The sequence below is a fragment of the Myxocyprinus asiaticus genome, chromosome 44 (assembly GCF_019703515.2).
Source record: "Myxocyprinus asiaticus isolate MX2 ecotype Aquarium Trade chromosome 44, UBuf_Myxa_2, whole genome shotgun sequence".
NCBI lineage: Eukaryota > Metazoa > Chordata > Actinopteri > Cypriniformes > Catostomidae > Myxocyprinus > Myxocyprinus asiaticus.
In genome coordinates this window covers 29119449-29131007 of record NC_059387.1, presented here as the reverse complement: position 1 = coordinate 29131007, position 11559 = coordinate 29119449, and the positions used below count along the sequence as shown (strand labels likewise).

General features: G+C 37.7%; 1 protein-coding gene across 1 annotated transcript; it reads left to right on the top strand.

Annotated features, from left to right (window-relative positions):
• The first annotated feature begins 450 nt into the window (after nt 1-450).
• On the top strand, nt 451-10205 carry LOC127434476 (holocytochrome c-type synthase-like). The gene is made up of 7 exons (XM_051687285.1): nt 451-579; nt 1264-1390; nt 1481-1614; nt 2028-2176; nt 7926-8045; nt 8424-8510; nt 8612-10205. The coding sequence occupies exons 2-7, from the start codon at nt 1270-1272 to the stop codon at nt 8808-8810; spliced, it is 810 nt and encodes a 269-aa protein (XP_051543245.1). The 5' UTR covers nt 451-579; nt 1264-1269; the 3' UTR covers nt 8811-10205.
• The last annotated feature ends 1354 nt before the right edge of the window (nt 10206-11559 follow it).

Here is an 11559-nt window from a genome sequence, read left to right as displayed (position 1 = left end):
GGCTGTAAATGGAATGTGGCAAGAAATGTGGGACAGGGAGGGAAAGAGAAGACATCTTTACAGTATTCAAAGTGTAGAAGGTCACGAGAGAGTGGTTGATGGCAATCGAAGGGATGATACTGTTATTTCACGTCTTCGTATAGGGCACACTGCATTGAATCAGTCACTAAATATTACTGGTAAACATGACACTGGTTTGTGTAACACGTGGACTACCGGAGACGGTAGAGCATGTGCTGTTACAGTGCATTGGATATAATAAAGAAAGGAATACTTCAATAGTATCTAAGGCTCTGTTAGACTATTTAAAAGCAACAGATCTGATTAATAGAATTTCGTTTTTTCCCCCCTAAATCTCTATCTTTATTTTCCTTAAGCATCAATACTCCACATCTCAGGGAACCGAGGCTACATGTGCAACCGGAGACGTTACCAAACAACACTTGCACAATCTAATCAATATTTATGAGCTACGCCATCGCCCCGCCTCTACTCGCTGGGCGTGCTGGGTAACCGGAAGCAGCGTTGCACGTTGACATTGTGAGGCGTCCGACACTCAGAGCAGAGATAGAAAAAGTGGTGAGTTAAAATCTGTTATGTTTGTTAAATCTTCTGTCGGATATATGAAGCTGTTTTATAGTATCTGCTTACGGTTTTATGAAGGTGTTTAAAGGGAATATGTTGTATTTTATTCAAGGACATTGTTAATTTCCGTGTAACCTGCTAACTGCCTTTCATGACTGTAGTATAAATGCATGGATGATGTTACACAAGTCTTTTGTAACTCTCAAGTATCAGTATTGTTAAAAGCCTGAGACATTAATATATATATATATATATATACATACATACATACATACATACATCTCTCAAGTAACTTCATGATCCAGGGATGCTTTTTTAAAGAAAACTGTATTGGAGGAGTTTTCATGTATGCTGGACACTTTGTTGGCTGCTTTTTCTCCAGTATCTGGTCCAACTCATCCATTAAAAAAATATTTTCAATGGTAATGTTAGTTTTGCAAAGAAATTCATACATGAGCACAATTTCAATCATCTATAAAGCTATTTTAACCATTTAAGCATAAGCCTTTACAGTTTTTAAGGTCATGAAAAATATTAATTCTATCATGTGTGTCTAAGTTTTTGTGGGGTAGTGTACATTTTGTATGACATAACACTAATAGTGTAACTGATAACACTCAGTCAAACTCTCTGGATGCTCTTGATCTTCATGTCAGTGTGTTTGCTTGCTTTCTTCAGAGGATTATGGGAGCTTCATTGTCCGGTCCTGCCTCCACAGTTAGGGCAGAGGCTACAATGGCAGTGCCTCATTTTGGGGGGGTGTCCCCACCCCCTGGATGTCCCATGCATCAAGAGCCCCCCAAAAGTGAGTCATGCACCATCTGTTATCATGAGTTCAAAGATATTAAATGTGGATTTATGGAATAATAATTCATAATGTGTAATGTAAACCCAGGCTCTCCACCGCCTGAGTGCCCAATGCATCAGGCTGAGACGGCACCGGCCGGACCAGTGCATCAGGACCGAGCCTACGAGTTTGTCCAATGTCCCATGAGAGCTGCTGATGGAGCCATCGATCCCACTAACATGGTAAATGGTGCTTTTCGCAGACTGTTAAAAGGGATAGTTCACCCAAAAATGAAAATGATGTCATCATTTACCCACTTTCATGTCGTCCGAAACCTGTGATGTTCTTTTTTTTTTTCTTCTGTGGAACATGAGGAGAAATTTTGAAGAAGGTTGACTCGTCGGCTCTTTCCTGTACAACAAAAGTGAGTGGAGACTGAGGTTAACATTTTGCCTAAAATCAAATTTTGTGTTCCACGCAAGAAAGTCAAACAGGTTTGGAACAACATGAGGGTAAATAATGGTATAAATGTTCATTTTTGGATAAACTATCCTTTTATGATAAAATGTGATTCACAAATCCTTCTTTGTGATTTTTTTGTTATTTTTTTTTGTTGATAATGTGCATTAATGTGCTGCGTTCATGTGTCCTACAGATGCCTCCTCCAAACCAGGTGCCTGCCCCTGACCAGCCCTTCCCTCTGTCCATGAACAGAGAAGAGTCTAAAATCCCTCGATCAGGCACAGAAAAGAACTGGGTCTATCCTTCTGAACAGATGTTTTGGAATGCCATGCTGCGGAAGGGGTGAGTTTATGCTGGGGTAGGCCTAAATAAAGTGGCCCCAAAAAGTATTTGTATGCTTAAGCTGAACTTAAAACTACATGAATTGCTTTGCATTTGAGAACAAGACATCAAACCTATTTACATTTATTGTAAAGAAAGATAACATAAGCACACTTTTTAAGCAGAACATTTAACAAAAATATGCTTATGTCTTAAATGATAAAACAACAGTTATATGATTTAAAATTATTTGGACACTTGACAATGGCTTCATTACAAGTTCAAGTGTTTTAGTTTTTAGTTTGCAATCCTTTTGTTCGCCGAACTTCTTGACAACGTTCAGCCACCAAAGCTTTCAATTCATCCACACTAGAAATGGATGATCTGTAATTGTCTTCTCCATTGCATTCCATAGGTGCTCTATAGGGTTTAAGTCCAGGCTCTGGGAGGGCCATTCTAAGACCATAAATTTTCTTTTTTGCAAAGTATTCTTCCAGTAGGTGCCGGTATGCTTTGAGAGCCCCATCTACAGTTGTGCTCAAAAGTTTGCATACCCTGGCAGAAATTGTGAAATTTTGGCATTGATTTTGAAAATATGACTGATCATGCAAAAAAACAGTCTTTTATTTAAGGGTAGTGATCATATGAAGCCATTTATTATCACACAGTTGTTTGGCTCCTTTTTAAATCATAATGATAACAGAAATCACCCGAATGGCCCTGATCAAAAGTTTACATACCCTTGAATGTTTGGCCTTGTTACAGACACACAAGGTGACACACGCAGGTTTAAATGGCAATTAAAGGTCCATTTCCCACACCTGTGGCTTTTTAAATTGCAATTAGTGTCTGTGTATAAATAGTCAATGAGTTTGTTAGCTCTCACGTGGATGCACTGAGCATGCTAAATACTGAGCCATGGGGAGCAGAAAAGAACTGTCAAAAGACCTGCATAACAAGGTAATGGAACTTTATAAAGATGGAAAAGGATATAAAAAGATATCCAAAGCCTTGAAAATGCCAGTCAGTACTGTTCAATCACTTAAGAAGATCTCTCGATACCAAGCCAAGGTCAGGTAGACCAAGAAAGATTTCAGCCACAACTGCCAGAAGAATTGTTCGGGATACAAAGAAAAACCCACAGGTAACCTCAGGAGAAATACAGGCTGCTCTGGAAAAAGACGGTGTGATTGTTTCAAGGAGCACAATACTTGTTGATCCCCCTCCAAACATAGCATTTATGGTTGTGACCATAAAGCACTATTTTGGTCTCATCACTTCAAATTACAGTGTGCCAGAAGCTGTGAGGCGTGTCAAGGTGTTGTTGGGCATATTGTAACCGGGCTTTTTTGTGGCATTGGCTACTTTCTGGCAACTCGACCATGCAGCTAATTTTTGTTCAAGTATCGTCACATTGTGCTCCTTGAAACAACCACACTGTCTTATTCCAGAGCAGCCTGTATTTCTCCTGAGGTTACCTGTGGGTTTTTCTTTGTATCCCGAACAATTCTTCTGGCAGTTGTGGCTGAAATCTTTCTTGGTCTACCTGACCTTGGCTTGGTATCAAGAGATCCCCGAATTTTCCACTTCTTAATAAGTGATTGAACAGTACTGACTGGCATTTTCAAGGCTTTGGATCTTTTATATCCTTTTCCATCTTTATAAAGTTCCATTACCTTGTTATGCAGGTCTTTTGACAGTTCTTTTCTGCTCAGTATCTAGCCTGCTCAGTGCATCCATGTGAGAGCTAACAAACTCATTGACTATTTATACACAGACACTAATTGCAATTTAAAAAGCCACAGGTGTGGGAAATTAAACTTTAATTGCCATTTAAACCTGTGTGTGTCACCTTGTGTGTCTGTAACAAGGCCAAACATTCAAGGGTATGTAAACTTTTGATCAGGGCCATTTGGGTGATTTCTGTTATCATTATGATTAAAAAAGGAGCCAAACAACTATGTGATAATAAATGGCTTCATATGATCACTATCCTTAAATAAAAGACAGTTTTTTTGCATGATCAGTCATATTTTCAAAATCAATGCCAAAATTTCACAATTTCTGCCAGGGTATGCAAACTGTATGTCTTAATTTTTTCACCTGTTTCTGCAAATTTGCATCCAGAATTTCTCTTAACACTTCAGAGTTCATGATTCCATCAATGAACACAAGCTCACTGACACCACTGGAAGAGAAACAGCCCCAGACTCTGACATTTCCACCTCTGTGCTTTACAGTACCCTTAGTTCTGTGTGGCTGGAATTCTTCCCCTGCCTTTCTCCACACAAATACTCTGCCATCATATCCATGCAGGTTCAGTTTGGACTCATCTGATAAGACAGTTCTTCAAAAGCTGCTGACTTTCTGGGCATGTTCTGCATTACTCTCCCTCTGTACCCATACTCATTGATCCTGTTTTGAATGGCCTGTGAACTAAGTTTTATCTAGTAATTCTCACTGATGTGTGAGGCAATCCTTGCAGTTGTTTCTTGCCTATTTCTCTTGATTTTATTCACAATTATCCTGTCCAATCTGCTGGTTGGTTTTCGGGGTCTGCTTGTGTGCGTTCTGTTCTCATTCGCAAGTCCTTCACTTTTTTTGCAATACACCCAATTGTGGAGGATGGAAGATTTTGTTTTTTGCTTATCTGGTGAGAGCACGTATGAAGAAAATGTCAGATTGTCCATGTCCTCGTGTGGATGAACTGAAAGCTTTGGTGGCTGAAACCTGGGGGAATCTTTCACCACAGCTTTTACAGAAACTTGTTTATTCTATGCCCAGATGTTGTCAAGTAGTTCTGCGAATGAAAGGATTGCAAACTAAAAACTAAAACACTTGAACTTGTAAAATTTAATGAAGCCATTATCAAGTGTCCAATTATCTGTTGTTTTATCATTTAAAACGTAACAAGCTTCTTATTGTTAAAAGTTCTGCTTGAAAAGTGTGCTTATCTTTCTTTACAATAAATGCAAATTGGTAAGATATTTTGTTCTCAAGTGCAAAGGAATTCATGCATTTTAAAGTTGAGCTTAAGTGTCCGAATACTTTTTGGGGCCACTGTATATTTGATGGGACAGTCAGTACGTTTGCATGTATTTTAAATGTTCGATTTCAGTCAGACTAAAACAATATTTAGTTGTTTTTTTTAATGTAATGTTAAACCCTCTAGTCCAACAGAAATTGTACTAGTCTGATATTTGCTATGTGGGACCAACGGACCTAGATAATGTGATTGTAGCTTGGCTTTGTCCAGCATGTATACATTAATTTGACCACAATTCCCCTTAGCGATGTGCACATGCTCCGAAAGACAAAGGTGAGGTGCAATGTGTATTACTGGCAATTCCTCAGCTGGCAACCTTCTTTCAAATATTAAATTATGCATTATGTCATATATACTTGGGCAGACATAGAAAATCTATAATTTAGAATACATTTAGAATTTGTTCAAATATTCCAAATAAAGTCTAATTTAAAATAATCAGTTATTTTATAATAATAAAATAATAATCAGTTTTCTGCCCAGTGTCCAAAAACAAGTATTTTCATTTCATTGCATCATTACCTGTTACATGTGTCTTGTTTTCATAAAATAGAGCTCTAATTGGACCTTACAAATGTATTTGTTTGCCTCATAAATGAGCTGATATCCCATCTGGCTTTGTTTCAAGGAGCTTGTGATTGCTGTAACTTGATTACTTAGACAGTTGAAAAAGCACTGTACATTTTTTGTCAAGAAAGAGAACGTATGCCAGGGAAAATCCGTTTAGCTCAGTCCTACCAAAATCTTATTAAACTTCTTATTGTGTCCCAAAATGACTAAATTTGCAGCATGTTTTCTCAAAATTGTTAAGAAAATATGTTTTCTCATTGCCAATTCAAAGAATAGTTCACGAAAAAAAAAATACTGTAGAGAGACTGACTAACCCACCAACACGGGTTCCCTGTGAATTGCTGTGACAGCAAATGCAACAAGTTTGCATCTTTTTTCATGAAGATGATCAATGATATTAGAATGATGATCAGCTCGTCCACACGTTGCACTGTTAGACAGCACCCACCACAAAAACTTCAGAAATTAGTCACTATGTCTGATTTTGAGGCAAATGTTGGCAAAACCCTGGAAGAAACTGTACAGCATCTTAAAACATCGACCTGCTGTCTTGACACTCTCCCCACATTTTACAAATATGTGTTTAACTGTCTAGAAAAAGAGCTGTTAAAAATAGTTAATGCCTCACTCTTTCAGGCACTAATCCCTAAAAACTGCAGTTGTTAAGCCCCTTTTAAAAAAAACAAAAAAAAACAATCTGAATAACTCATCATTTTAAACAACTACAGACCAATTTCAAATCTTCCTTTCATAGGCAAGATCATTGAAAAGGTTGTTTTCAATCAGTTGAATACATTCTTAAACTCAAATGGCTACTTGGACAGTTTCCAGTCTGGTTTCCGACCGCATCATAGCACAGAGATGGCGCTCATAAAAATACTTAATGATATTCAGCTAAATACTGATTCAGGCAAAATATCAGTGTTGGTATTACTGGATCTTAGTGCTGCTTTTGACACTGTTGACCACAACATACTCCTAGAAAACTGGGTAGGGCTCTCTGGGACGGTCCTCAGCTGGTTCAGGTCGTATCTAGAAGGGAGGGGTTATTATGTGAACATAGGTAACTATGAATCTGTGGACATCCATGATGTATGGAGTCCCACAAGTCTCAATCCTTGCACCGCTCCTGTTTAATCTAAATATTCTCCCACTGGGCCAAAACATACCTTGACTCCAGAGACAGACCTTAGTTTCAGTAGTCACATCAAAGCGATAACTATATCAGTCTACTATCATCTAAAACATATAGCCAGAATAAGATGTTTTGTATCTACTCAAGACATAGAGAAACTTGTTCATACATTCATCACCAGTAGGGTGGACCATTGCAATGGACTTCCCACCGGGCTTCCCAAAAAGACCATTAGATACCTGCAGTTCATTCAGAATGCTGCTGCCAGGATTCTCACCCGGACAAATAAATCTGAGCATATTACTCCAGTCCTCAGGTCTTTACATTGGCTTCCAGTTACATTTAGAATTGATTTTAAGGTACTACTACTCTTTTAAAAAACAGTCAGTGTCCTAGGATCTAAATACATTGCAGATATACTTGTTGAATATAAACCTAACAGACCTCTCAGATCATCAGAATCAAGTCAGTTAGAAATACAAGGTGAAGCAACGTGTAGCTATTATGCCACCCGCAGCTGGAACCAGCTTCCCGAAGAGGTCAGATGTGCTCCAACAGTAGCCACATTCAGATCCAGACTGAAAACACATCTGTTTAGCTGTGCATTTCTTCACTGAGCACTGTGCTGCACTCACTGATTGCACTGCATAATTTTATTTCTGTATTCTTTTTCTGTTTGTCATTTGTAATAATTTTTACTTTTTTACATTTGACATTTATATTTTTATTTCTCGTTATTCTTATTTATAGTTCTTAACTGGTTTTAAAATTATTTCTTTTTATATATTTTTTATTTGCTTTATCCTTTTTATGTAAAGCACTTTGAATTGCCATTGTGTATGAAATGTGCTATATAAATAAACTTGACTTGCCTTACCCAAAACATTCAAATCGTCATAATTTACTCACCTTTACTCCATATCTATATGGAGAACATCAGGCTTCTATGAAAAGATTATCTTTAATAAAACTGAGTATCCTCTGTTAGAGGAAACAATTGCTAATTGCCATTTTGTTAGGTGGCGCTGGAAGGACGATAATCTTGCACCTGAAGACATGTCCAACATAATCAAAATCCACAATCGTAACAACGATCAAGCCTGGCAGGAAATCCTGAAGTGGGAAGCACTGCATGCTGGGTAAGATACAGTACAACTTCCATTCTCACTTAGCTAGTGATCGAAATTCCTTTGTGTTGAGAGAGTAATCCCACATTGTTCAGTGTTGTATTACAAAGTGTTCCAATGCAATGTTATATTGTTAGCAGAAGAAATAATGTTGAAAAATAGCTTGTGATGCCAAACACATTTTAATTACATAAGAGCTGTATTATCACCTCCTGGACTCACAAAACAGACTGGTTTTTAGCTTGTCAGGATTGTTGCTCACAGATTTAATCCCGAAATGAGGTGATATTAATGTGTCGGTCGCCATCTGTTTGGCATTCGATGGTCACTGGCAGAGTCATTATGCTGTCACACTGTTTAATATATCTTTGTATATCTTGTTTTCAATAGCGAGTGTCCATGTGGCCCATCTCTTAAAAGATTCGGAGGCAAAGCAAAAGAGTTTTCTCCAAGAGCCAGAATACGATACTGGATGGGGTGAGATAACTGAATGTGTATCTTGTGATCAATATGTGCTGTTGACTGTTTTTCAAGCTAGAATGCTTGATTTCTCTCTTGATGTTTTTCTTTTTCTTTAGATATGAATTACCTTACGATCGACACGACTGGATCGTAGATCGTTGTGGAAAGGAAGTCCGCTATGTCATCGACTACTACGATGGGGACATTGATAAAGACTCTTACCAGTTCTCTATCCTGGATGTGCGTCCAGCCATTGACTCTCTAGAGGCTGTTTGGGATCGAATGAAAGTGGCGTGTTGGCGCTGGACATCATAGAGTTCATCTTAACACAATTTTAACATTTCTGTACAAAAAATATAACATCAAACAAACTTCAAATGTGCAAATTATTGCCCAGCAATGCAATAACAATGACTTATTGGTCATAAATGTTCTTATTTGGAGAGCATAATGAATCAGTGTTTGTTTTTCTTGGTTTATGGTTGCTGATGAAGTTCTGCATTCATTATCAGATTTGCTCAGTGAAACGACAAGTGTTTAATTTCCTACTTGTTCAGTGAATGCTATTAAATCGGAACAACTATCTGATCTTGCTCAGTGGTTGAACACATCTGGTGGTTGTTTTCTTTCAAAGGCTGATTATTGAGTGTTTTAGCTGATGTGTGGTGAAAGATTTAGCAGCTGTTATAGCTTATTTGTAGCTCAGTGAAAATGGTTCAGTGGTCTGTGTTCTTTGCTTATGAATGTAATTGATCTGCCACATTGAATGAAGCATATGAAATTAGCTTTAGTTCAACTTGTCCACTTTTTCTCCCATACTCATCTTGCGAACTGTCACAACTGTTTCAGCTTTGAAACACTCTCTGGGTTTATTTATTTTGCAGAAATGGTTGCATTATTGTCTGTGTATATACTTAAGTGCTGCTGTCTGTGCTCACTATGAGTGAGGTTTTTCTAAAGACTTTTATCCCCTGATTACTCAAATACATTTCTATCCAGCTCTGAAACATAAATTGCTTACTGATGTCCTGTTCCAAATAATTTAGCATGGTCAGTTCCAGTGAACATGTTTCCATGATTTGTTTAAAAGAATATTCTGGGTTCAGTACAAGTCAAGCTGAATTGACAGCATTTGTGGCATAATGTTGATTACCAAAAAAAGTCATTAAGTCTCGTCTGTCCATTTACAGTGAGGTACTTACAATGGCAGTGAATGGGGCCAATTTATGGAGGGAGGGATTACGGAGGCAGAAATGTGAAGTTTATAATTTTATAAAAGCATTTAAATGATTATGTTAAAACTCATTATTTGAGCTGTGAAGTTGTAGTTTTAGGGTTTGTTGACATTACATCGTCATGACGAAGTTTTTTTAAAATATATATTAATTTACACAGAAAAGGTCAAAAAAACCAAACATGTTAACATGTATATTGTTTACATCTTGTGGCTATACTTTTGAAACAATGAGTAATTTAACGTTTATGGATTGGCCCCCCATTCACTTTGTAAGTGCCTTACTGTAACCCAGATTTTTGCTGCTTTTTCCTCTCTCGCTCTTTTTTTTTTTTTTTTTTTTTTTGTGGTAATCAGTGTTATGCCATAAATGCTGTCGATTGAGTTTAACTCCGGAACATCCCTTTAACTGTTAGCTTTCAACTATTGTCAATCCCTGTTTCTTGAATAAAAGTGATAAATACTTCCTGATACAACCACCAGGTGAAGACATTTCTTCAAAATGCAATTTCTTTCACTTCATTTCACTAGACTTGATTTTGAATGTAAATGATAAACCTTGATAACACAGCAGCAAAATTAATGCTTAAATAGCTTTTAAGATTGTACTGGCTCTTTACGTGGAGATTGGTATAGACAAACATGAAAAATATAATTATACAGGAATATTTCTTAATGGGTTTAGAAGGGTTTAAATCCCAGGTCTCAAATAAATGGCCTCAGTAATTGTGCGAACGTGACACACAGCGTCACGTGATTACAAACGGCGAAATTAATTCCTTGAAGTGACCATCTCATGTAACCTTCACAAATGTCATAGTGGAATGGCTCGTCGTCAAGGAATTAAGCTCACTTTCGTTTGAAACGTCCCTTCGAGTGGCGTCCGCTTCCGGTAGTGTCCGGCGCGAAAATGCCATGTGTGAGGCCCACAAACTTCCGGTGCTACCTGCGCCAGGTGAGGAACTGCTTTTGATGTGAACGGTAATGTTAACAGGTATTTTAGACCTCTTTGAGTGCACCTGTAAACAAAACTGATAATGTTCTCTCATTATGTCTATAGTAAAAGAATACAAATCTAAACGAACAAACCAACAGCACAGAAACTCACAGTGTGTGTTTAATAGTAGCCTATATTTATCCAAAAGGAGTTGAAGCTCGTCTTGTGAGAGCTTTTCTGAAACTGAAGGGTAGATAAGGTTACTCGTATCTGTGAGTAGGTGTGGGAAAGAAATCTTAATCCAATCTGTCCAGATTAAATGCATCCTCTTGGGTGAGTTTCCACCCGTCAGCCATCTAAAAATGGGAGCTTGATTTTGCTGTCTGTTATCCATCTCTCAATTTTATGTAATTTTCTAAACAATTGTTTGCATCATTGTACAGAAAAATGTTTTCAAGTGTGCACCCCCAAAAAATAATCAAAAATGGTTTCCTCATGCAAAGCTATCTATCATATGGCTTCCAAAGACTTGGAGTAGTAGTGTATCAGTTATATGGATTAAATGTATGGTATTTTTAAGGCCGAAACATACTCTACGCAAGTACATGAATGCAGATGCGAGTGCTTGGCCACCGAGCGGCCCGGTTGAACTTGCTTAATGCGCATTCTTGCGTGACCATGGCGGGAACAAACCTCAGTACTCAAGGAGACGATAGAGTTACTGGTGTCTTCAAATGTCTGTGCCATTAAACTGAATGTGTTATTAGTCAGGTAAGTAGGGCTGAAACGACAACGTCGATAATAAAAAATTGTCAACAAAAATTTTAGTTGTCGAATAGTCGTTTGATCTCATTTAACGTAACATGAGATCATATTAAACTCTACTGATGACA

Bases quoted from the DNA above. Each gene is read 5' to 3' on its own strand.
- LOC127434476 (XM_051687285.1), top strand. From the start codon at position 1,270: ATGGGAGCTTCATTGTCCGGTCCTGCCTCCACAGTTAGGGCAGAGGCT. The intron at 1,391-1,480 runs GTGAGTCATGCA...ATGTAAACCCAG, and splicing joins GCATCAAGAGCCCCCCAAAA to GCTCTCCACCGCCTGAGTGC. The intron at 8,511-8,611 runs GTGAGATAACTG...CTTTTTCTTTAG, and splicing joins AGAATACGATACTGGATGGG to ATATGAATTACCTTACGATC.